This window comes from Rhinolophus hipposideros (assembly GCF_964194185.1).
Source record: "Rhinolophus hipposideros genome assembly, chromosome: 9".
NCBI lineage: Eukaryota > Metazoa > Chordata > Mammalia > Chiroptera > Rhinolophidae > Rhinolophus > Rhinolophus hipposideros.
Window position 1 is genome coordinate 5372411 of NC_138055.1, and position 23155 is coordinate 5395565.

At 55.0% G+C, this 23155-nt stretch overlaps 1 protein-coding gene across 20 annotated transcripts in view; it reads left to right on the forward strand.

The window, feature by feature from the left end:
* PACSIN2 (protein kinase C and casein kinase substrate in neurons 2) overlaps window positions 1-23155 on the forward strand; it is a 111821-nt gene that overhangs the window by 71628 nt on the left and 17038 nt on the right. For all 20 annotated transcript variants that reach the window (XM_081059119.1, XM_081059117.1, XM_081059133.1 and 17 more), the window contains 2 exons: window positions 5900-6037; window positions 22907-23063. In XM_081059119.1, the coding sequence (XP_080915245.1) occupies window positions 5978-6037; window positions 22907-23063 (217 nt within the window). In that variant the 5' untranslated portion in view covers window positions 5900-5977. The remainder of the gene's footprint in view (window positions 1-5899; window positions 6038-22906; window positions 23064-23155) is intronic.

The following is a 23155-nucleotide window of genomic DNA, read 5'->3' on the forward strand; positions in this document are numbered from 1 at the left end:
AGGGCCAGAGACGAGCGGGAGACCGACAGCAGCAGCCCGAGCGGAGGCTGGAGGCACAGGCCCCGGCCTGTGGGCGCGGACGCTGGTCAGGCCCCGGGGCTGAGCGGCAGGAGGGCGTCCTGTGCGACTGGTGGGAGACAGCTGGGGCCTGCGCCACACGTCCCCCACTACGGTTGCTAAAGCCATTTGTGGTTTAGTCTAACGTGTGCAATAGTGCTTATGAGAATTCTAACCACTAGAGTTAAAACGTCTTCACAGAAATGCTCGTTACTTTCCACCTGTGGGTCTTTAGTCTGTATAAATCAAAATTACCCAGACTTTCCTCATCCTGAATTCATCCCGCAAGTTCCTAGTGTGGCTGCGCCATGTCAGACACTGGATGTGGGGACAGTGGCAGCGAACACAGCAGAGAAAATTCTCTGCCCTCCCGAGCTTACACGCTAGTGGCGCAGGCAGCCAGCCAGCAAACATCATCAAGTAGGTGACGTAGCTTGTGGGAGGAGGTAAGTGCTTGGGAGAGAAAGGAAAAGCAGACGTGGGGCGGGGCGGGGTGTCTGGGAGAGTGGAGAGGGCTGCGGGGCGGGAGGCGGGGGGCAGGAGAAGACCTGCCCAGGGGCCCTGGCTGATGCCCCCTGCTGCGGGCTCCTCCAAGGAAGACCATTCCACGGGGCCGGAGAGAAAGTGTGGCTGTGCCTGGCAGCGCCGTGACTGCAGAGGGTCAGTGGGGGGGGAGCAGCAGCAGGAACGAAGGTGGAGAGGGAGGTGACCCGTGGGAGGTGACTCCCTGGTGATTCTCTGCTTCAGACAGGTGACTGGCCTACTGGAGTTGTGAGAGGCCACTGTGTTCACGATAGACTGAAGCGACCAGGAAGCCGGGGCAGCTGCTAGGACAGGACTGCCATCATGCGGGGACAGGGGACGGTGGGGCAGGTAGAGCTGCCTGGGTTGGTGGTCATTCCTGAGGTGCATGGCACACATGGCCTCTCTGAAGCTGTGGCCACGCGGTGTAGAGGGACCCTCCCCGCACCCAGCGCAGGCCATTCATGAAACGAAGTACGGCCTTTTTATTAACTAATTTCTGTAGTCTAAAAATAACACATGCCAGTTGTCAAAATATTCCAATAGTTGAGAAGGTTACGAGGTGAAATACAAAGGTCCCCTCCCCCAGAGCACGCCCGAGACCCCCCTGGACTTTGCCTTGGCTGGCTTCTGTGGGTTCTGAATTGTTTCCCAATAGCAGTGGGAGCCCACTGTGTCTACCGTGCTACAAGCTACTGTTTACACCTGATATGTGGGAGCAGCTCTTCCTGTCTGTACACATGGTGCTCCCCACTGTACACAGGGTGCTCCCCACTGTGCACAGGGTGCTCCCCACTGTACACACGGTGCTCCCAGGGTGCTCCCCACTGTACTCAGGGTGCTCCCCACTGTGCTCAGGGTGCTCCCCACTGTGCACACGGTGCTCCCCACTGTACACGTGGTGCTCCCAGGGTGCTCCCCACTGTGCACACGGTGCTCCCCACTGTGCACACGGTGCTCCCCACTGTACACACGGTGCTCCTCACTGTACACACGGTGCTCCCCACGCCCCCTCTGGCTGCCCGTGGCCCTGTCCAGAGGTGGCCGGTAGTCTTTACTTCTCGCTGGACAGGGAGGTGGTTTCAGTGTTTGTATTTCGTTGCTGCCGTGAAGACCTACATTTAGCTCTTGGCTGAGTTTATCTGCAGGATAAAGTTTTAGAAGAAATAGTTGGGTCAAAGGTGAGGTGTTTTCTTGTGTCAAATCTGTCCCCCGTGGAGAGGCACGTAACAACGCGTAGGACAGGCGTGACAGGATGCATCCGCGTGCTTGCTTTTCAAGGACATGTCTAAGAGCTTGAGGCTTGACGTTTTCCACCAGTAGCGCAGGTGTGAGAATCTGAACAGCCAGCCACGCAGCTTACAGACATGCCAGGTCCTTCCTCCTGGGAACCCTCAGTGCCACCTCCGGGACCTCCCTCTGCTGGACCGGCCCCTCCCCCATCCACACACGCCCGTCTGCCACCCACCTGGGGCCCACGAGCCCCTCCCTCCCCTTCTCCCATCACTGTGTGTCCGTCGGCCCTATTAGGACGTCAGCCCAGGCAGGCAGGGACCGTGTCTGTCTTGTTCACTGCTCCATTCCTGGGACTTAGAAGAGTGCCCGGCACATAGTAGGTACTCAATCATGTTTGTAAGAGCGAATGGGTAAATGTGTCCGTACTTAAGGAATGATCCTCCCTTCACTCCACGCCAAACAGTGACTTAGCAGAAATTACAGTCACTTCCCAGTTAATGAAGAACTTCCGACCCTGGATAGTGAAGAAACAAACCTCAGGTCCCGTGCGCTCACTCCGAGGCCTCAGGCCAGCATTGGGGTGGGGGGTGGGGGGGGGGAGGGCACCGCGAGGACACCTTCCTTCTGTGGTTACAGAGGACGAGAGGGCTTTCTCCGGGGACCGACTCTCAGGGGACCCAAGCAGCCCTGTGCCTTCGCTCCGAATGCCTTTGCTTTATAGTAAGAGCCTTTTGGCCCAATGACCTGCTCTGTTTCTTCTTTTTTGGAACAAATTAAGGGCATTAAGGGGAGCTAGATGTACTTATGGAATTTGCACCTTTTGTTTACCTGATACCTGTTATCAGAGGGGAGGAAGGAGGTTATGCCAGCTCCCAGCCTGGGCCAAGGGCACCCTCACACCCTCCACTAACCTCTGAGACTCAGCACCGTTTTGGGAGTGGCTCTGACGCACCGGTGTTTACATTCCTCAGTGGCAGAGGTCACAGGGATCCAGAGACCTGGAGCCGGGCCCCTCCCTCAGTCGTTCCTGGATTCCTGGATTCCTCTTAGCGTGTGTACTTGGCAAACATGGATCCCGGGCCTCCTGTGTGCCAGGATGTGCGTGGAGGACCATGCACGCGGTGTTCAGGAGGGTGGGAGGAAGAGGTGATGCTTACGATCGTCTTCGCTCAAGCCTCAAGTGTGCTGCTTACATGCCTTTCCCGGCAGAAGCTCGCTATCCCTGCCCCTCGAGGACTGGAGTTTTAAGGTCTCCGCGGGGAACCCTCACGTGCAGAAGTGTCCGATGGGAAGGTTCACTTATGTGCGGCATTTGTGCAGAGTTAATGGGACTCATCCAGCATTATGCGCGAGTATTGGGGTTCAGATTCATTAGGACGGAACGACCAGTCGACCACTTGGTGGCAGATACTCAGAAACTTACCAAAGAAGGGCCAGGCTCAGTCCCTGCCCTTGAAAAGCACAGCATTGACATACATGCCTGTCACCTTGCCTTTTCATAAAGTTCCTTCACATCCGTTGTCACCCGAGCCTTGTCAGACCTTGGAGGTGAGAAGCGCTGGTGACCTCCATGCCTCACAGAGGACGAGGGCTCTTGGAGGGGACAGATGGCAAGTCCACAGCAGCGGAGTCAACTCGGCTCCCACTCACTGCCACGCTGTTTCCCCAGGACCTTCCCCCCCCCGCCGTGCAGAAGCCCAGCTCAGTGTTAGTTACGCCTTTGTGTATTGGGCACTGACAGCTGCTTCTCAGGAGCACCTGGTACCACTGGGCAGTGGAGAGCAGCTTGTCCCACAGTGTGCCCACTGGTCTGGAGGGCGGCGGGGCTTGGCTCAGACCCTGGCAAAAGGAAGGAAGCAGAACCAGGAAACTCGCCCCGCCGGGTCTCCTGAAGGAACAGGCCTGCAGGTTCTCGTACTGCCCTCAGAAGCCTGTTTCCCCGACGTTAGCTCACTGGGTGCTAAAACCAGATTCATCTGTGCAGCTAGGGACGTTTGTGTGAAAAACAATCCTGAGTAATATTCCCTGACAGGCCCAGGGCCTTTGGGGGGTGTTTGGACATTAGCATTAATAAGACAGCCCTGAGAATCAAGCCCCTTCTGTGAGAGAGCACCCCACTCGTCACGCAGGGCACCAGATCGGGAAATGACTCGGGGCTGGACATGCCGTGTCCTGCTGGAGTCGGAAGGTCTGGGTTGAGTCCTGGCCTCACCCTGACGAGCCGTGGGGCGCGTTGCACTTGCTTGCCTCCCTCTGAATTGGGGACAATAATACGAGGTGTGATGAAAAAATACGGTGAATGTTTAAATAATTTATTACAGTAAGAGACACATTGCCATTAATCCCCCTCAAAATGCTCCCCCTCGCCTCAAACAAACTTAGCCCATCGTTCTTGCCACTTTCTGAAGCAGTTCTGGAAGTCCTCTTTCCTGAGTGTCTTTACTTCATCCTCCATCATGACAATGCTCTGTGTCACACATGGCTTCTGTCAAATAACAACATTACAGTGTGTCCTCATCGACCTTATTCACCGGATCTGGCCCCATGTGACTTCTGGCTCTTCCTAAAGTCAACATGATTCAGGACATCGAGGCAGCCATGACAGCGCAACTAACGACACTCGTGAAAGAGGACTTCCAGAGCTGCTTCAGAGAGTGGCAAAACGATGGGGTAGTGTGTTCAAAGCGAGGGGGAGTCTTTTGAGGGGGATTAATGGCAAGATGTTTTCTGTAGTAATTTTTTAATTTAAATATGTATTCACGGTATTTTTTTCTCACACCTCGTACATCTTTTACAGGGTTTTTGAAGAACAAAAGTAAGATAGTTAAAGCTCACTGGACCACCTGTTGGTGACAAGAGGTGCCTGGCACATGGGAGCTGCTTCGATGTTGGTTTAGCCCCACGCTGGGCTCCCTCCTGGTGGAGCAGCACGCCCGCATGTGGTGTTAGCAGGCTTCCTTATTAGACACACACATGGCTGACTTCAGCCAAGACAACCTTCTCTGGGGAGTGTCATTCAATATTAGATGGTTGCTGAACACCTGTGTGGTGCCAGCAGGCAGCTCTTTTGGTTCCTTCCTTGGTGGCCTTGGTTTCCCTGTGGGATTGAGCGTGGCTCCTGGGGTGTGGCCTGGTCTGTAGCTGGTTCCCACTCAGCTGGTTTGCACACAAGGGAGTGTCCACACACACTGGACCTGAGTGCCAGGGTTTGGCTGGACACCAGAGGCCTTTCAGGAAGCGCATTGCCTCTTACTCCGCCTCCCTCTTACCTCAGTTATCTGTCTGCTCTAGGACCCCTAGTCACACGTGTCCACCTCACACCACCCCACTGTGCGGAGGGAATGAGTGAAACAGCTGTGAGGGAAGGGCGTGCATTGCTTGTGTTTGGGTGATGGAGCCATGGATAGTCCTTCCTGTCCTTTCTCTGCCAAACTGCCTTTGAGTTCTCTATGGAAAACACAGGTTATTTTTGTTTTTCCAGGTTACAAATACATCTAACAAAATAAAAAAAGAAAGCTAAGTGTGTCTTGAAGGACAAGAGACCTTCCTCTGCTAGATACCAACAATTCCTATGGGATTGTGGTAATTGAGACAATGTGGTATTGTCACAGGGACACACAGGATGGAACAGACAGCCTAGAGAAGGAGCCACACATCTGTGGACAAAGGGGACAAGCGACAGGCTGGGGCAGCACGAGCCCCGAGAAGTGGCGACTCTGCCTGATTTCGCGTGTTCGCCTCACACGTGTGCTGTCCCTTTCCCTAAGGGTGGAGGAAGAGGATTTAGTAAGGGAATCGATCTGTGGAGCTAAGAACACAAACTGTTAAGCAGAAAGCTCTTTGAGCGCTTCAGCAGGGTGTTGAGGTGTACTTGTTCTATGTGAAATACACACGTGTGCATGACACGTACACACATACGTCATTGCCCAGCGTTTAGAGTTTATAGGCCTTCTCCCACCCAAAGGAACCATTTTATACTGTTCTGTCCGAAGGCAGTGATGGAAATGGAAGTTGTAAGCTGGCGATGGCCTGCTCTCTCACCTTGGCAACTTAAAAACCACAATGACGTGTTTTTGTTTTGTAGGTTTGTCTCCGGATTTTGAGCATCTGAAGCTGACCTCTGAGTTGAAGCGGCCCCTGCTGCTCCCTCACCCTCGGCGACATGTCTGTCACTTACGATGATTCCGTTGGAGTTGAAGTGTCCAGCGATAGCTTCTGGGAGGTAATGCCCGTGCTTTCTTCTCCACGATGCAGAGACCAGGCCGGTGCCTGACAGGACCTGTTCTGGGGCAGGAATGGGGAACATGAGAGGCACATACCCCCAAACCAGCCGGGCATCTGTGGTCCGATGTGGGTGGCAGCAGATCTGGGTGGCTGACCTGTCAGGGAAGGTGGTGAACTTACTTTGCTAGAAAAGCCTGGGACCACAGAGGTGATAGGTGTGTTAAAGGCCTTCGCAGTGTGTCGTTCTCTGATCTTCCTTTCCACGTTTAGCTGTGACGTGGCTTGGAGGACAGGCACCACTCACTGAGCTTCGCCTGAGAAGCAGCTTTGCTTTGCGGTATCGTATAGAAAACAGGAGACAGCAGTCGTGTGACATCCTGCTGGATGGGGCAGGCAAGTGGCCAGAGGGCCGGACAAAGTGTCCTGGGACTTGTGGGAGCGTCCTCCTGCCTGTCTGTGCCCAGGAGGAACTCCCTCCTGGGTAGATGATTGTGTGGGGTTTCCTAGTTACTCTTCCTGAGCCCCACTTGCCTTTTCTTCCTGCTGATGAAAGGAACGTCCACTTTTGATCATATTTTGTTCTTGTGGCAAAACTCCTGTAACTTTCCCAGCAGCTGTGCGCTTAGTGGAACGAGCATTGGCTTTGCAGTTGGACAGATCTGGGTTCTGATCCCTTACTGGCTGTGTGACCTTGGGCAAGTTGCTTGACTGATCTGAGCCTCGGTCTTCATCCATAAAGAGGGGGCGATTTTGGCCTTTGAGGGAGGCCACCGGGGTGAAATGAGAATGTAGACGCTGGCACCCACGTGGGTGCTTTCCTGACACAGGCTCGAGTGGTGCAGGAGATGGGAAGAGTATGCCACGGGCTTTGCTGGGGACGAGCATGAAGTCGTTTTATAAACTTGGATTAAGTACGTGTGCAATTCTGTCTGACATTAGATATGAGCTGAGACTGTAACCTAATAGGTAAGTGAATACAGGTGCCTAATTTTAGGGAAGGTGGACAGGAGCTCAACATTCTATCATCACTTTTCTTTCCTGTGTGTTGGGGGGAAAGGTCATTACTGACTTGTAGCTGAATACGTCATTGAATTAAAAGCATGTGTTTATTCGGCACCTGCTGTGTGCTGGGCCCTGTGAGGCTCCGGCGCAGACTGTGACCGTCAGAGGCCTCCCCAGGGGCGGCTTCTGTAGGAGCGGGACTGAAAGGCACGGAGGATACAGGGACCTGCCGTCCCTGCCTCTCAGCTGTAGCAGCCTTTCCTGTGGGTACCCGGCCGAGCTCAAATGTCAGTGGCCAGAGACGCACAGTGTCCCAGGAACATTTCATAGAAGGCAGCAAGAGTGACAGGTGGGAACGGCGTCATGGGTGTGTGCCAGCGCTGGGCACCTGCAGATCCCTGGCATTTCAGCTGCATTCTCATGGCGTCAGGGCAAGAAAGGCGGGTGGTGAAACCAGGTGGGGCTGTTTTTACAGGATACAGTTTGGAGGGGCATCTGGGACAGTGCTGGAATTCAGGGTCTCCCCCGCGCCCATCCCAGGCTGGGTTCACAGGCAGTCAGGCAGTGGCCTGGCCAGCATTGCAGAGCCACCCGGGAGCCCTGAGGCTGTGCCTCTCGAAATGCAGGTCCTGTTTTTCTCAACACTGAACCAAACTATAGACAGTCCTTCAGAGTCATGGGGAAACTTGCTGTTTTATAATGGTGGTGGCATTGCCACCTGCTTTTCATCTGTACCTGCCTTGAGCTAGGTGGCAGTGCAGAGAGGATGGCACACACAGAAGGTCTTACAAGTGATAGACCTGGGCGGGTAGCGGACACGTGCTTTGGAACCAAAGGACCCAAGCTTGTCACTTACTACGTGTATGTGGCTTTCGGCAAGTTACCAATTTGTCTTTGCCTCAATTTCTCAATCTGTGAAATCGGGATGGTGATGGTACCCACATCCGGGTATACGTGAGAGTTCAGGGAATGAGTACATGTAAGTGGTGTGGGCGCCAGGACAGGCTCTGGCTGGGAGCCCTCTCCCTCTGCTGTGGAGATGGGGGTCCTCACACAGGACATACAACCTATCCCTGCATGCTGCAATTGGCAGAATTATTGTAACTACCCCACAGATGGCAGAAACTGCTCTGGAAAAATGAAGTAGTTAAATATGGAGCTATCACGGAGGCCTTCAGCTGCTTGGTAAAAAAGTATAGGTGAAAGTTGCCAACATATGTTGTCAGCATATTTTATTAAACCAGGTAGCTCTGACAGGTCATTGATTTAAGCTCTTAGGCTCCCCGCTAAATCGTCAGCAGACAAGAGCATCTGCTTTTACCTGAAGAACGCGAAGGCAAAAGGTCTATTTTCTAGGCAGACCCTGCTCATCTTGTGTTGCTGTTCCTGAAATGGCTCTTCAGCTTGTAGGAAGCAGCAGTGCCATCGTGTCCCTGCTCTGTGATATTAATTGAGTGGAGGGGTGATGCTCAGGCCCAGCGGGCCCTGCTCGGTGTGACTTAGGTGTTTGCTGCCAGCTGCACCCCCCCACCTGCACCCCCCACCTGCACTCCCCCGACCTGCACCCCCCCCGGACCTGCACACCCCTCATGTGCACCCCCACGACCTGCACCCCCCACCTGCACCCCCCCCTGACGTGCACACCCCCCCGACGTGCACACCCCCCCAAGCTGCCTGCAATTCCCTCCTTCTCACAGAAGGCGACTTCTCAGGGGTGTGACTCTCAAAGGGGTACGTAAATCTAAAGAAAACCTCATGGTCTCAAGGTGGAAAAGTCTTTTGTGCTTAATTGTACAACTTTCCACCCAAAGGTACTGACTGGAGTGGGCCCTCCCAGAGCCATCTGCGTGCTGGCTGTGTGCCAGCACTGGAGGGACACCGGAGGGACACAGCCCTCCTGTCTAGAAGCCTTTGACTGTGACATTTGGAGGCAAGCTGCTCGAGGGAGGAGACAGACTCTAGGCAGATCACTGTAAGGTGCTGTAGGATTTGCTGGGATGCAGAGGGGAGCTTGGCCGGGGGAGGGGGCAGAAAAGGAGGCGTGGAAAATGGGCAGGGTTGGCACTTATGAAACGTTCAGACGTCTGCCAGAACGAATGAACAGTCCTGGTCTGTGGGAGGAGAGAGACCCACAGGGACAGAATATCGAATAGGAGTATTAGTGGATGCTTGGAGGGGATACCTCCTGTGTTACCTGACACCGTAGTAAGAGATTTAGCAAAAGAGAGGAGGGTGTCTGATTCCCACAGTGCAGGTGCTTAGAGCGTAGTGGCCTCCGGGGGTATGAGGGCAGTGGAGCCAAGGCGTCAGCAGAGAAGGCATGGGGGTAGGTGGGCTGGGCTGGGAGCTGGGAGCAGGGAGAGGAGATGGCATTCCAGGCTGCCTCAAAGGCTGGAGACTGGAAAGAGCATGGCCGTGCGGAGAGGCCTGAGGACCTGGACCTCTTTGGAGCCAAAGGCCTGTTTGGGGGCGAGAGGTCTTGCAGGATTGGGTGGGATGGTGACTGCCAAGTGATGGCTCCTTCAGCAAGTGGGAGCCGGCACATCCTACCTGCAGGCTCCCCAGTGGGGCGTGGGTGGCTCAGTGGTTTCTAACGCCTCTTCGGCTCCCTCTGGGAGCCTGCGGCCCTCCCGCTGCGTCCTCTGCTTCCAGGCCCTGCTTCTTGGTCTCCCCTTGGCCCTGGGGCTGGGGTACAGAGAGAGCCTCGTTGCAGGCAGTGGGGCTTTTCACGTATCATCAGTGCTTCCTAGGACAGCCTGACCTCCTTGCCCTTGGTGGGCTCTGGCATGTGGTGATGGGTTTGTCCCCAGTGAGCCTGAGGGCTACTTGAGCTCTTTGGGGTCCAGACTGGGAGGGCAAACTGCTAACTTCATGAACTGGGCTTTGAATCTGCCTCAGACCCGAGCAGGAATTGTGCCCGGCTGTCAGCGGTGTTTGCAGTTAGAGCTCAGGTCCCGCTGGTTGCAGCCGGTGGGGCTGACCTGTGCTGTGCCCTCTGCAGGCAAAAGCCTTTGCGGAGAGGAGCGTTTAGGGGATGAGGAGGACATTAGTACCTCGCTGTAAAATGTCCTGGGGATGTTAGCCCCCAAGAGCTGGACAGGACTCAGTCTGTACCATCTCCTTCCCAGAAGGCTCTCCCCCTCCTGCGGGTCCCTCAGACCGAGCCCTGTGGGGACGGCACATCTCCGTGTGCTTCGCTGTTCTGTCGGGAGAGCCATTCGTGTGGAATGGTGTCCACTTTCCCATCCTCCTGCACCAGTTGTGTAGGGAGCCTATTTAAAAGATGCCACGGCTCCATGTCCGTGGGTTCCACGGAGGCTGACTTGGCGCCTGCCATGATCCAGGCCCTGGCTGAGTCCTGGGGCACTGAGATGAGTGCACAGTTGGGACCCCAGAGCTGTGGCCGGCAGTCACAGGCTTGGGCGAGTGCTGTGAGCAGAAGCGCGAGGTGTGTGAAAATAAACATCAGCTCGCTGCTCAGCAGCCGTCATCCATCGCACTGTTCTCCGGCCACCCCCACACACGCTAGCCTGTCCGTGGGTGTCAGCCTGTGGGGGCAGTGTGCCCGAAGCCCATGTCTACAGCTCCTGTGGGTCAGCTTTATTGTCACCCCACTGCTCCCACGTAGCTCCTAGCAGGCTGGTGGCATGCTTCAATTTCACGAAGGGTTCTAAATAGGACCCTTAACTCCTTCTTTCAAGCAAACCAGTGTCTGCTGAGCCATGATCCAGGATCCTGACTCTCACTGGCCTCCCCATGTCATGTTGTCTGTTCTCTGTCCCACAGCCGGGGCAGCCCATCCAGAAAAGCAAATTTGTATGACTCCTGCCCTGGTGGGAAGCTTCAGTTTTCTGTATCACCTTCACAGTAAAACCACACTCTGTAGCATGACCAGGACGCGGGCATGTGTCGGGCGCTGCCTGACTGCCTGGCCCTTCCTGAGGAGCTCTGCCCTGCGCTGCAGCCAGGCTCAGCCCCCCAACCCCCCAGGCTCCGTCCACAAAGCGCTGCCTCCCTGCCTGTGAGCATGGGCCTGAGGGTGGTGTTCTTTCCTCCCTGTTTCTTTCACAGGGAGCTCCTCCTCCAGGCAGCCTTCCCTGACCCCTCCTGGCAGGCCTGGTGTGGCCGTCCAGCATGGTGCTCTGGGCTGTGAACTCTCTGAGGGCAAGGACAGGATTCTCAGCTGGGTGCCTGGGAGTTAGCACGGTGCCTGCACACTGCATGATTGTTGATTGAATGTATGAGTGAATCAGAGAAAGGGTGAGGTTTAATGCTAGGTAATAAGACATGCCCTGCTCAGAAGAAGCTTACTGATATTTGGAATTAAAATATGCACACAAGTAACCATAATACTGAGCAGAAATCATTCAGCAAACATTTATATACAGCACACCTACTCTGTACCAGGCCTACTCTAGGCCTTGGGGATATGGCGTGAAAAAACCAGACAAGGTGACTTTCAGATGGTTCAGGTCAAGTGCTGTGAGGGTGCAGACGAGGGCTGTCCCTCCACAGTGGGCTGCGTACCGGAGCTGTCACAGGCCACCCTAGGCGAGCAGTGACGTTGTTGTGCCCCGTGCTTGGGTGTGTACACAAGCCTTGTGCTTAGAGTCGGGGTACTTTTCTGTAGGAATAGGAGCCTGCAACACAAAGGTTAGAAATAAGAAGCAGTGATGACGGCTAGCATTTATTACACACTCACTCTGTGCTCCCAGACCTCCCAACTGCCTTCTGGGATTGTGGTCTCCCCTGACAGGAGGGGAAACTGAGGCCCGCTTAGGTTCATAGACAGTGGGTGGTGGAACGGGATTCGGACCCAGGCACCTGCTCTCTGGAACTGCTCCCCTGCCTCTGCTCTCAGCTTCCTGGGAGCTCCTCGGAGAAGAGAAGCGCTCCTTTCCCGTGCCTGCCACACTCTTCACGCCTCTGCCGCTGCGTGCAGAAGCCGGTCCTGTCTGGTCTCGGACCCTGGCGCCGCTGTTGGCCAGTATGTGACTGAGGCCCCGAGAAGCGAGATGACCTGCTCGGTTAGCTAAGCGGTAGCGCGGCCTTGCCACGTCCTGCTTCCCAGGATGGTTGTGGGGTCACCCGGTGGCCTCGTGTCACCTCTTCAGCTGCTCCGTTTCTAAGCCACACACAGGCATGGCACACAAGGAGACAGGCGACGGTGGACGCATCAGCCGGCCCTGCGTCCCATCGGGGCAGCTTATTCCTCCCCGAGAGCCATTGTTCCAGGTGCCGGAAGAAGAGCCGTTTTTCCCTGCAGAGAACTGAACACTCAAGGTTTTTCTGCTGTCAGGCTGATCCTCTGAGGAAAACGTTAACTTTCTCGTCTGATTTCAGTGATGTCAAAGTAACTTGTGTATTCTGTGTAAGAGAAAGCATTTTTCCTTTGGCTCAGTAACAAATAGAACTACGTAAGTTTAGAGCTGGAGGGGTCTTGAGTGCTCAGCCCGACGGCGGCGGCTCAGTTCCGTTAAGACATTTCCGTCCAAATGTTGAGGGGGGCCGTGGAGGCTGGCATTGAGGGACCCCGGCCGGAGGTGGGGGAGGGGCTCATTATGGTCGTGTGTGGGGTGGGCTGGGGGGGTAAGAGTCATGAAGGGGAAACCAGGGATTCCGATGCAGGGGACGGAGGGAAGGGTGGGACAGAGGGCGGTGACCTGGGCACGAGGCAGCCGTGTACTCCTGCCATTTCCTGGGCACTTGGCTGAAGGACGAGTGTGTGTGTGCACTCGTGCCCGGGAGACCATGAACTCCAGGGTGGGTGAGGTCTTAGGGGCCAAGGGTCACAGGTGGGGCATGTGCTGTGCCCACGAACAAGTCACATCTGAGCAGCACGTGCCAAGGGCACAGTGCGGTGACCTGGCTGACCAGCCTCAAGGAGTTCAGTTCTAAAATAACTGTTTAAACACATCCTTCCCCTCTACATTATTACCTGTTCTGCCTCTGGAATTAGATCTGAGAATGGGAATTTCTGGGGTTCCGTTTCATCCATGTTTCAGTTTGTCCTTCTGAACACATAAGTTAAAGACTGATACTGCAGTTGATCTTTGCGGTTGTTGAAGTTTGGGATTTGTACTTTAAAACGATCAAACAGCAAAGGGTAACTCGCAGGATAATGATCCTCATGTTCTCCACCCTCCTACACGAGGAGTACAGACTCCAGGAACGCAGGGTGGGGAGGGCGGGTCAGTGTGAGAGGCAAAAGCTGGAAAAGCAGGAGCTGAGACGAGAGTGTGAAAGGCTCGTGCTGGTCAGAGTCCAGCCACAGCGCGCAGCGCAGGCGCAGGGTAGCTGGAAACTGAGGCTTAAAAAGCAGCAGCCGCAGCGGGCTGGCAAGTGACTTTGCTGTCCGCTCTCTTGGGGTCCCGGTGAATAGCGTTACCCCACTTGGAGGTGGGGGCCCGGTGAGGTTAGGGCCCGTCCAGGCGATGGTCGAGGCAGCACCAGGGCGAAGGGCCCCAGACCCTCTGGCAGTGCGGGCGGGTGGGGCCCAGAGGGAGGGTGAGCTGGAAGGCAGGTTGGCAAACGAGGAGAAGTGGAAGCCTGTGGAAATGAGGAGTGGCCGAGCACAGTTCGAAAGCAAGGCACAGACTGAGGGTTTTTCCAGGACGCCCCTTCCTCCTTGGGGTTTCCGGCACACATCACTGAGTTAGTTCACAACCTCAAAAGCGATTGTGACTCCCTGTTTGGAAAGGAGGGTTCAGCGTAGGGGTTGGGATAGGTTGTAAGAAAGGTGCCTGAGATAGGAGACACTGTGCTTCACCTTGGGGACGCTCTGCCAGTGTGTGGCGTCTGCCCTGCGCTCCACAGGGAACGTGGATGGGGACCTGGTGACACAGCCAGGCCCAGTCCTGGAGCCCTCGCAGCCTGCCCGGGACATGGGTAGACTAAGGGATAAACTAACTCAAAGCCTGGATGTGACTGAAAGCCTTGTTAGCCCAAGTGAAGGAACCGCCAGGCTGTCCTGATGGTTTGTGCTTACATGACTCGTGCCAGCAGGGCAGACGTGGTGGTGCCCATTTGTCATCCGTTGAGTCACTATCTGATGATGCACTAGGAGTGGCTTCTTTGTAACTTTTGTGGGGAGAGCTCCAGCGACTCGGGGATTAGGAACTTGATAAATACGGGTGGCCAATGGCTCAGCTGGTTAGAGCGCGAGCTCTCAACAACAAGGTCACAGGTTCAATTCCCACATGGGTGGTGGGCTGTGCCCCCTGCAACTGAAGATTACAAACGGCGACTGGACTCGGAGCTGAGCTGCGCCCTCCACAACTAGATTGGAGCACAACAACTTGACTTGGAGCTGACGGGCCCTGGAGAAACACGCTGTTCCCCAACATTCCCTAATTTAAAAAAAAAGAGAACTTGATACATAAAGGCTCATGAGTCCCTTCAGCTCCCATGCCCCCAGCTGAGTGCTCAGCAATTTCTCAGTCCCCTGCTGACCACGTGGACCAGGAATCCCTGCGCCCGGCACCCTTCAGCCATTGAGAAGCTGGGACCCTCTGTGTGCCTGGCATGAAGGATGAAGAAGGGCACAGTCCTTGCCCTCAAAACCACGGCGTTACCACATTGTGCTTCCCGGGGGGGGGGTGGCATCGTGCACAGCCCCCCCACCCCCATGGGCCTCCACATCCGGCTCCAGCCTTCAGAAAGCAGCCTCGCCACACAGAGTTCTCTTCAGGTCTTACCTCAACCATCACTTCCTCCTGGCAGCCCGTTCACCACCATCTGTGATTGTGTCACTTATCTGACCAGAAGGCCCGCAGAAGTGGGGACCACGACAGTTTGTTCACCATTCTCTCCGTACTCCTTCACGTGGTCCTTGGCACACAGTAGGTGTCTTACATATTTGTGGGTGGCAAGAGGGTGTTGCCTGACCCTCAAAAAGTGAGAGTTACATGTCCTTCAGCGGGTAGCAAGTCAGCTGGCAGCATGGACAGACTCTGTCCCATTAGAAATCCTGGAACTGTGAAGGGCCCTTTAAGGTCATCCCATCCCCCCTCTTCATTTTCTCTCCGAATGGACGAGAGGAAGAAATGGCCAGGTCTTTTGAGTGATGGCCGTGCCGGGCTAAGAGCGCACCTCACTGGGGAGACCCAGCCTGCACGGCAGACCCACCGTCTCCCGATGTGTTTGGGTGTTTGGCCCTCAGAGTGTCAGCCCTGTTTCTACCTTACAGCTGAAGGAATAGAAACGCGGGGAGCGAGACTGGCATAAGATCAGTTATTTCGGGGCAGGGCCAGACCTTTGCAGCCCTCCTAGTGAAAGCAGGCGAAGCGGGGAGGCCTCGTCAGGGAGGGCTGGGGCTGATGGGCCCAAACAAGGTGGCAAGGGCTCCTGTGGCCACTCTCGGTGCCGTCACAGGACGGGGATTAGGAAGCCTGAGAGGGCCACCCTTCACCTTGTCTTTCCTGCTGATTGAGAATATTCTAGAGCCTCTTGAGCGCATCATCAACTTTGGATGAAACGTGTGACTGGCTCCGTGGACTTGCAAGGGTCGGGGTCCCCACCAGGGGCTTCTCCCTCTGCCCCAGCAGCTTGGCTCAGCTGGCTCACCCTTGAACATGCCTCCCGGGTACAGAGGGAGCACTTGCGGTACTTGGGCCTTCAGGGTCGCAGGTTAAAGGGCATGAGCACGCCAGTGGTAAAATCAAGGTCATCTTGGGCGAGCAGGCTCAGTCGTGTTCAGGTTTGGGGTTGCTGACGCGAGCCTCGCTGGCACACAGCGGGATCAGGGGCGGGAGCTGTCCTTCCCTTACAGCCTTGAACTCTGTGGCCTTCCCTGCAGCTGCGGGGCTGGTTGGAAGCGCACACACCACCTGAGATCAACCCATTAAGTCTTGGCTCTACACCCTCTCTGCTCTCAGCCTGAGGAAGGTTCTGGAAAGTGGTCTCAGCCTCCTTTTGGCTGAATGGTCGTGGGTGACTTCACCTCTTCAAACCTCAGTTTCCTTTTCTATAAAATGGGAACACAAATAATAGCCACTGGCTAGGCCTGTGACAGGATTCGACGATGGGCACATACAGAGCGGTCAGCACACGGCCTGACAAGGTGCAGACGTGCCCCGTTATGATGCTCTGCTGATGGAGACTGAGGCGCCCACTGCCAGGAGACCTCCGGTCCGTCTGGGGCAGGGAGGGTAGCGCGCGGCGGTGACCCGTGGGGGACAAGCTGTGACTGCCGGGCGTGGGGCCAGGGCCCTGTGGCCCCCCATGGCCCAGCCAGCAGGAACCGCTGTGGGGAACTGCTCCCGCTTGGTGCAAGTGCGGGCGGTGCGGGCGCCTGCCCTTGGTGGCGCGGCAGGGACAGCAGGTGTCACGGATGCCGTGGGGAAGAGAGCTGAGCCTGAGGGAGCCAACGTTGGGGCAGGTAGGCTGGGACTCTCAACACCCACATCCGCCGTTTCTCTCCCTGCCTTGGACACCTAGTCCCCTCCTCCTTTCCAAGTTACGGCTTGTGTTAGCGTGCTCTGGTAAGCTGGGCAGCCTTGCTTTGTTTCATACCAGGGACCCGTGCTCCCTGTCGCTCCGTGTCTTTTTCTCCACGTAGCTCTTTTTGAGGTCTGTTCAGGTTGCAGTGTCTCGACCGAGTCCCACACTTCCTTTCCTGTGCTGCACTGGTAGGCCCGCCAAATTCACCCACCCATTCCCCAGGGAGAAGACCCCTAGTGCCCTGGGACCCATGCGGACGTTTATGGGATCAGACTCGGGGGCGAGCTTGCGGGGTCCTCCTACGACAGGTGTATGTGTAATGACTTCGTTACCAGCCGGTTGGCGGCCTGCCCCAACTGGTCCGCTGGCCGCCAGCGTCTACAGTAAGGGGTCCTGGAGCCCCATCTCCACCCCTCTCTCCAGGGTTTGCCCGTCTGTAGGGGTGAAGAGCTCCCGTGCTGCTCTCGTGGGCGGCCTCCACGTCTCAGGTGCGTGAGCGCGCTGCCTGCCTGTGCCGCTCTCACTTCTGCTTCGCCCTGAAGCTGCCTGTTCAGGCCCTCTGCCCGGCTTCAGCGGGGCTTTCTTTTTCATGTTAATGCACCCGACTTCCTCGGATATTCCAGGGGTTACTCCCTTGTCAACCCAGACAGAGCGGATTAGGAGACAATGTTTGCAGTCTGTCTGTTAACTTTGTCCGTGGTGTTGGTTTCTAAACAGAAATCCTTAATTTTTGATGTAACAAAATTATTTTTTTATACCTCATACATGTGCATATGTGTCCTGATGTTACAACTTTTACTGTTGAAATTTTGTTTAAAGAATTCTTCCCTGCCCTAAGTCACAAAAATATTCACCTATATTTTCTTCTAGTCACTTTGTGGTTTTACCTTTCACATTTTTATCAAGTGTTTGGCAGACCCAGTGGAAGGCAGCGTAGAAAGAGCGGTGGGACGCCGAGTCGCAAGGTGTTTGGGGGTGATGTTGTCCTGCGCGCAGGTCCTGGCCTGCACAGGCCTGGGAAGTGAGGCTGTGGGGGCGTGGCCAGACGGCCTGGCTGGGGGCAGGGAGGCCGGGCACAGGCCTGAGAACCTGCGGTGTGTGGTGTGCCGTGTGACCGCTGCCACTCCTTCTCTCTGCAGCGCATCCGGTCTGCAGTGCGACAGCCAGAGCCTCACGGGTTCCCGGGGGAGTCCAGAGCCCACTGGGACTCCTTGAGGTGTTGAGACGTGGGCAGGAAGAGGTCCTGTTCCCTGGCTGGGTGCCTCGGACCTGAGGTGGCACGGATGGGAGAGTGTGAGCTTTGGGGGGGTCCTGCCCAGTTCCAGGCTCACGTGGGCCACTGGGATCATCTTGGGACTTTGGGTGTAATCAGGTAATTTGTGAGATGGGTCTGATGGTCACCAGCCAAAGAGGGTAAAAAGAACACAATGGAAGGCGTATATAAGGAGACCAATATGTGGCACTCTGTGGGTCCCCCTGACCTGATGGCCCAGCCCTCACATGGGGCGGGGGGTGCGGGGGGGGGCGGGCTGGGAGGTTTGTGGAGCTGCGTCCCAGGGGTCTCACTGTCTGCTTCCAAGGCCTCTAGCTGTCCTGCTGTCTGGGGCCACTGTGCTCCCAGCAACGAGCTGGCCACGAAAAGTGGGGTGTAAAGGCTGAGCCGCAGACATGCCCTATGTCCTTGTAGAAGGTGCTCCAGACTGTGTACGCTGAGGGTGAGTGAGGAGCTGGTGCGACCCGCTTGAACCGTCCTGACACCCCTGTAATTACGGAGCCCCGCGTCTGCACGGGCACCGCTGCAAGTCCAGCCCCAGACTCGGCTCAGCTGGCAGAACCAAGGCTCTTGTGATGCGGGATTCTCCGTGCCCGGGGCAGAGGAAAGCCAAGCATTGATTACAGCCAGACTTAGAGAAAGGGAGACGTGTGCAGCCGCGGGCGGGCTGGCAACCAGGGGCTCGGGCCCGAGTGAAGGCTGTTGTGGGTGCAAAGGAGCTCGAGGGATTTGAATTCCCAGGGGGACATCAGGATACATCTGGCTCCTGGTGTGCCCTAGGCAGAGCATGGCCTCCAGGGGGAGAGAGGTGGGAGCACGGCTTCTAGAGGACTCTGGAAAGGAGGTTATTCTGCTTTTTCCTGAACCCGACAGGTCCAGCCCGTGCGCCGGGGAGCTGGGATCCCTCTACCTCTGTCAGGCCTGCATGTGTCGCCTGGAGGACAGTGGTTCCTTTTCCGTTTTCTGGCTCTCCGTCCAACTGCTGAGGCCCCAGTCCCAGGCCATGCTCGTACCACCCCTCCAGGAGCTTCACCCTCCTGACACTCACCAGTCCCCGGGCACAGCACCCTTCAGGATGAAGGCCTGACCCTTGAGGTTTCTCACTGTCTGACCCCACCTCCCATCCACCACTGCACCCATCCCCTGGCTACGTCTCCAGTCATTCTGCTTCTGTGTTCCATGCTCCACTCCTAGCGGGCGTTGCACAGGGCCCCCAGGGCCCCATATGGTCACACCTTCTTCACTCTGCCAACACTGTTCTCTCTGCTGGACTCTTTCCCCTCACCCCCCCTTAAGGTGGCCCGCTTCCTGCTTGTCCTTGGACACTCAGCTTGGGTGTTGCCTGCAGTAGACCTCCCTGCCCCACCCCTCCCTTGTCAGGCAGCCCCTGAAGGGAGAGGAGGGGCATCATGGGCCCTGCCCCCAGGCACATGCGTGTGGAGCATCTGGTTTTAGCCCCTTTGTGTCCGAGGGGCTGAGCCTGAATCCAGAGGAAGTTAGGACATAGATGGCTGCAGACCTGGTTTTAAAAATGGGCATTTTGTGAATGAATCAAGTGATGATGGAGTTTGGAAGGAAGCTTATTTTTAACTCCTACATTAAATTATCTGCCATTTGGCCATCTCAAAACAAGCTAGTGTTTTGAAAAGCAAAAGAGAAGCTTTTTAATTATAAAACTGATAAAGCAGAAATAGCCAGCCATATATGCATATGTTCTGACTTTCATATATGATCAATTTGTTATATATCTGAAAATTAAGTTTCTTACATTTTAAAAACCTGTCATCATACCTCAATTTTAAAAATGTATAAAAAATAGAACACACTCTACTAAAGAAGACAGATGGCAAATAGGAACAAGAAAAGATGGATGCTTAGTATCATTAGACATTAAGAACATGCAGATTAATTGGGGCGGCCCGTTAGCTCAGTGGGTTAGAGCGCGGTGCTCTTAACAACAAGGTCGCCGGTTCGATCCCCACATGGGCCACTGTGAGCTGCAACTAGATTGAAACAGCTACTTGACTTGGAGCTGATGGGTCCTGGAAAAACACACTTAAAATAAATAAAAGTTAAAAAAGAAAATGCAGAATAAAATCACAATGAGCTATTGCTACATACTGAACAGAATGGGTTAAAAAAATTTAAAATCCTGACAATACCAAGTGCTGTAGTGAGAATGCAGAACCATTGGACCCTCATACATTGCTGATAGAGACACTAAAAGCCACTTTGGAAGACAGTCAGGCAAGTTCTTACAAGGTTAGATGCCCAGCGCCCATACAGCAATTCTCCTAGGTATTCCCCCATGAAGATGAAGGCATGTGTCCACACAGACCCTGAAGTGAATGTTTATAGCTTCTCTATTCATAATTGGCCCGAAATGAAAACAGCCCAAATGTCCTTCAACAGGATGAAAGGATAAACAGATGGTCTGTTCCTGTGATAGAACACGACTTAGCAATAGAAAGGAATGAGTTACTGATTTGGCAACAACACGGACCAGTCTCAGGCGTATGGTCCGTGACAGAGCCGGTCACCAAAGCCAGGCTGTATACTGTGTGATTCCATTTATCCTGGACGTCTTGGAAAAGGGACAGATATCAGATTAGTGGCTGCCGGGGGCTGTGTGTGGGGGGGAGATTGACTGTGAGAAGGGTACAAGGGCCCTTGGTGGCGAGCTGGAAATACTCCAGACCTCAGCGTGGTGACGGCTGTATGTGGTATGTGTTCGTCTGAACCCATGGAAGTGTATGCCTGTCAAGTCAAGGGTGAATTTGATTGTATGTACATTTATCTCAATTTAGAAAAACAGCTGGCAGTGGCCTTGCTTTTAGGAGCTCTAGCGACATGCCCCGGGGAGCCAGAAGGCTCCATTGCTGTGTCGGCGGGGTGGTTTATGGAGATGGAAACAGTGGTACCGCGTGTCCCTGTGCTTGGACTAAAGTGAGGGTCTGTCACAGCCCACAGGGAGCCTTGTCACTGAGCCGAGGACAGCAGGCAGAGGTTGCTGGGGCTTCTCAGTGCCGGTTGTCATGGCGCTCACTCCTCCCTGGCCCAGCAGTGGGCACAGGCCAACACTTAAACCTGAGACACGTGCTTCCAGAAACAGCCTTCCTATACTCAGATTTCAAGAGTTGTCATTTAAACATGTGCTGATGGGTGGTACCAATATGTACCTTGATGAGAAACACGCTTCTCTTTTCCCTAACCCTTTTTACAAGGGTTTTGAAAATCAGAGGGTGGGCAGGTTTATGGAGAGCCAGCATATTCTGGTGTTGGTCGCACTGTGAACGTTGCTGGTAACCGTGAGGTGAAAACCAGCTCTGCGTGGTGGTTGCGTGTGGACTGCCAGGTCTGCATGGACCTGTGATGATCTCAGCGCTTCTTGCCATCAGCTCAGCGGTAGAGTTGTGTTTTGGTGGTTACTTTTTCCATCCTGCTATCAATTTCCAAATGACAGCAAGGCCTTATTTTAAGGGAAGTGAGCAGGGGATGTCACTTCCAGTTGTTGTGAAATGCATGCTTTTGCCTTCCGACAGAGGGGCTGCTGGCGGAGGGCGAAAGCTCAGCTTCACTGCCTACCTGCTTCTGGTGCTGAGGAGCAGCCAGGCCCTGCCTGCGCTAGGGGGGGGGGGGGGTCTGTGCAGGGGATGGTGACATGTTTCTGCCCTTCAGCAAGCCTGCTGCAGAGCTCACAGGCCTCTGGACGAGGCTGCTCAGGCTACCTGAATTCCGGGGCTCTTGCCGTCCCATGGGGCTGGGGTCAGCGGCCTGGCTAGAGCTCTGGGCTCTGGGACAGCTCGTCCTGAAGGCGCCGCAGCCCATCCTCCATTGCCCATCTCCATGCAGGGCCCATGTCCTGAGCCTTCATGGGGTCTTCCCAGGCCCTCTTCCTCACCGGGTTACCTTGGCTCAGGAGAGGAGAGACAGGTGGTGGTTCAAGTGTTCGTAAGTCAGAGTCCAACAGGCTGTGCCGCTGTTCTCTGCAGCCTGCGTAACCCTTTCTGTTCGGTTGGGGACTGGTCCTCCCTGTTCTCCCAGAGCTTCCAGATTCCCTCGAGACAGATATGGAATATGAGAGTGATCAGCCAGGCAAGCAAATTTTCAGAAACGGCAAAACTGACAAAAGGTTGACTAGGATTTTTGAAGTCAGGGAGGAAGGGTTGAAAATGCAGTAGGTCATTTTTCTGTCACGTTTCCTCCGGGAAATATGTATGTCTGATACCCAGTATGAGCTACACGGTATCCTTCAAATCGGCGGCTCAAAGAATGAAACATGTTGAACACTTGACTTTCAGTCCAAATTGGCTGCTAATATTTTCTCATCTATTTTTTTGTTATTTATAATTCAGATGAGCTAGTCTCTCCTTTCGTATGTGAGAAAAAGTACTTAAAACTCAACTTAATTCTTGGCAAAGCAGATAAGAGTCTGTGACTGGCAAACTAACTTCTCTAAGCCTTGGTTTCCTCATCTTTAAAATGGGGCCAGGTATTCCTCCTCGTTATTGTTATGGCGGTGGCAGTATTTGGAGGGGTAAAACACCTACTGTGGTGTCTGGCACATAGTCAGTGCTCCGTAGTGGGAAATAGTGTTTATTGCTGTAATTGGGAAGCAATAATAATCCAGCATGTGGTGACATTGAAGCAGAAGGAGCCTGAAAACCTGTTTATACCCGTGATGATCAAAGGCCTTTAGCCAAGAGTAAGATCATTTTAATCTGAGTTACTGAAAAATTATTATTTTAAATGTCTCTCGTTAGACATTACCCGCTCTGGGAAGCTGTCCCTGGCCCCTCAGTCTGTGAGGTGCCCTTCTGGACGCCCGCAGCCCCTCGCTTCCCTCCTTCACAGCCCTTCCTGAGCTGGTGTGTCTCCCTCCCTGACCGACATGTCAGAGCATGGACACTGGCCGTGTGGATGTGGAGAAGCTCCGAGCTGCTGTTTCATGCGTCCCTGCTCATAATACAGACGGGGAGCTTGTCACCTCACGATGCAGGGTGCCTTTCACATGGGAGAGCGGATGCGCCTCAGGAGCCGCGCTGGCATGTGGCTGCTTGCACGCAGCGAGGGTCGGCCACTCCACTCCGGGAGGGGCTGGCTAGTGGGCCACCCTGCACCCCACGCCTCACAGCGTGCCTCCTCTCCTAGGTCGGGAACTACAAGCGGACCGTCAGGAGGATCGACGATGGCCACCGTCTGTGCGGCGACCTCATGAACTGCCTGCACGAGCGGGCGCGCATCGAGAAGGCTTATGCGCAGCAGCTCACCGAGTGGGCCCGGCGCTGGAGGCAGCTTGTGGAGAAGGGTAGGGAGGCCCCAGGCGCTGGACAGATCGGTGACCTCCCTGTGTCGCGCAGTGGGCTGTGATTCTTTTGGGGGAGCAGCAGGGTGCTGTCA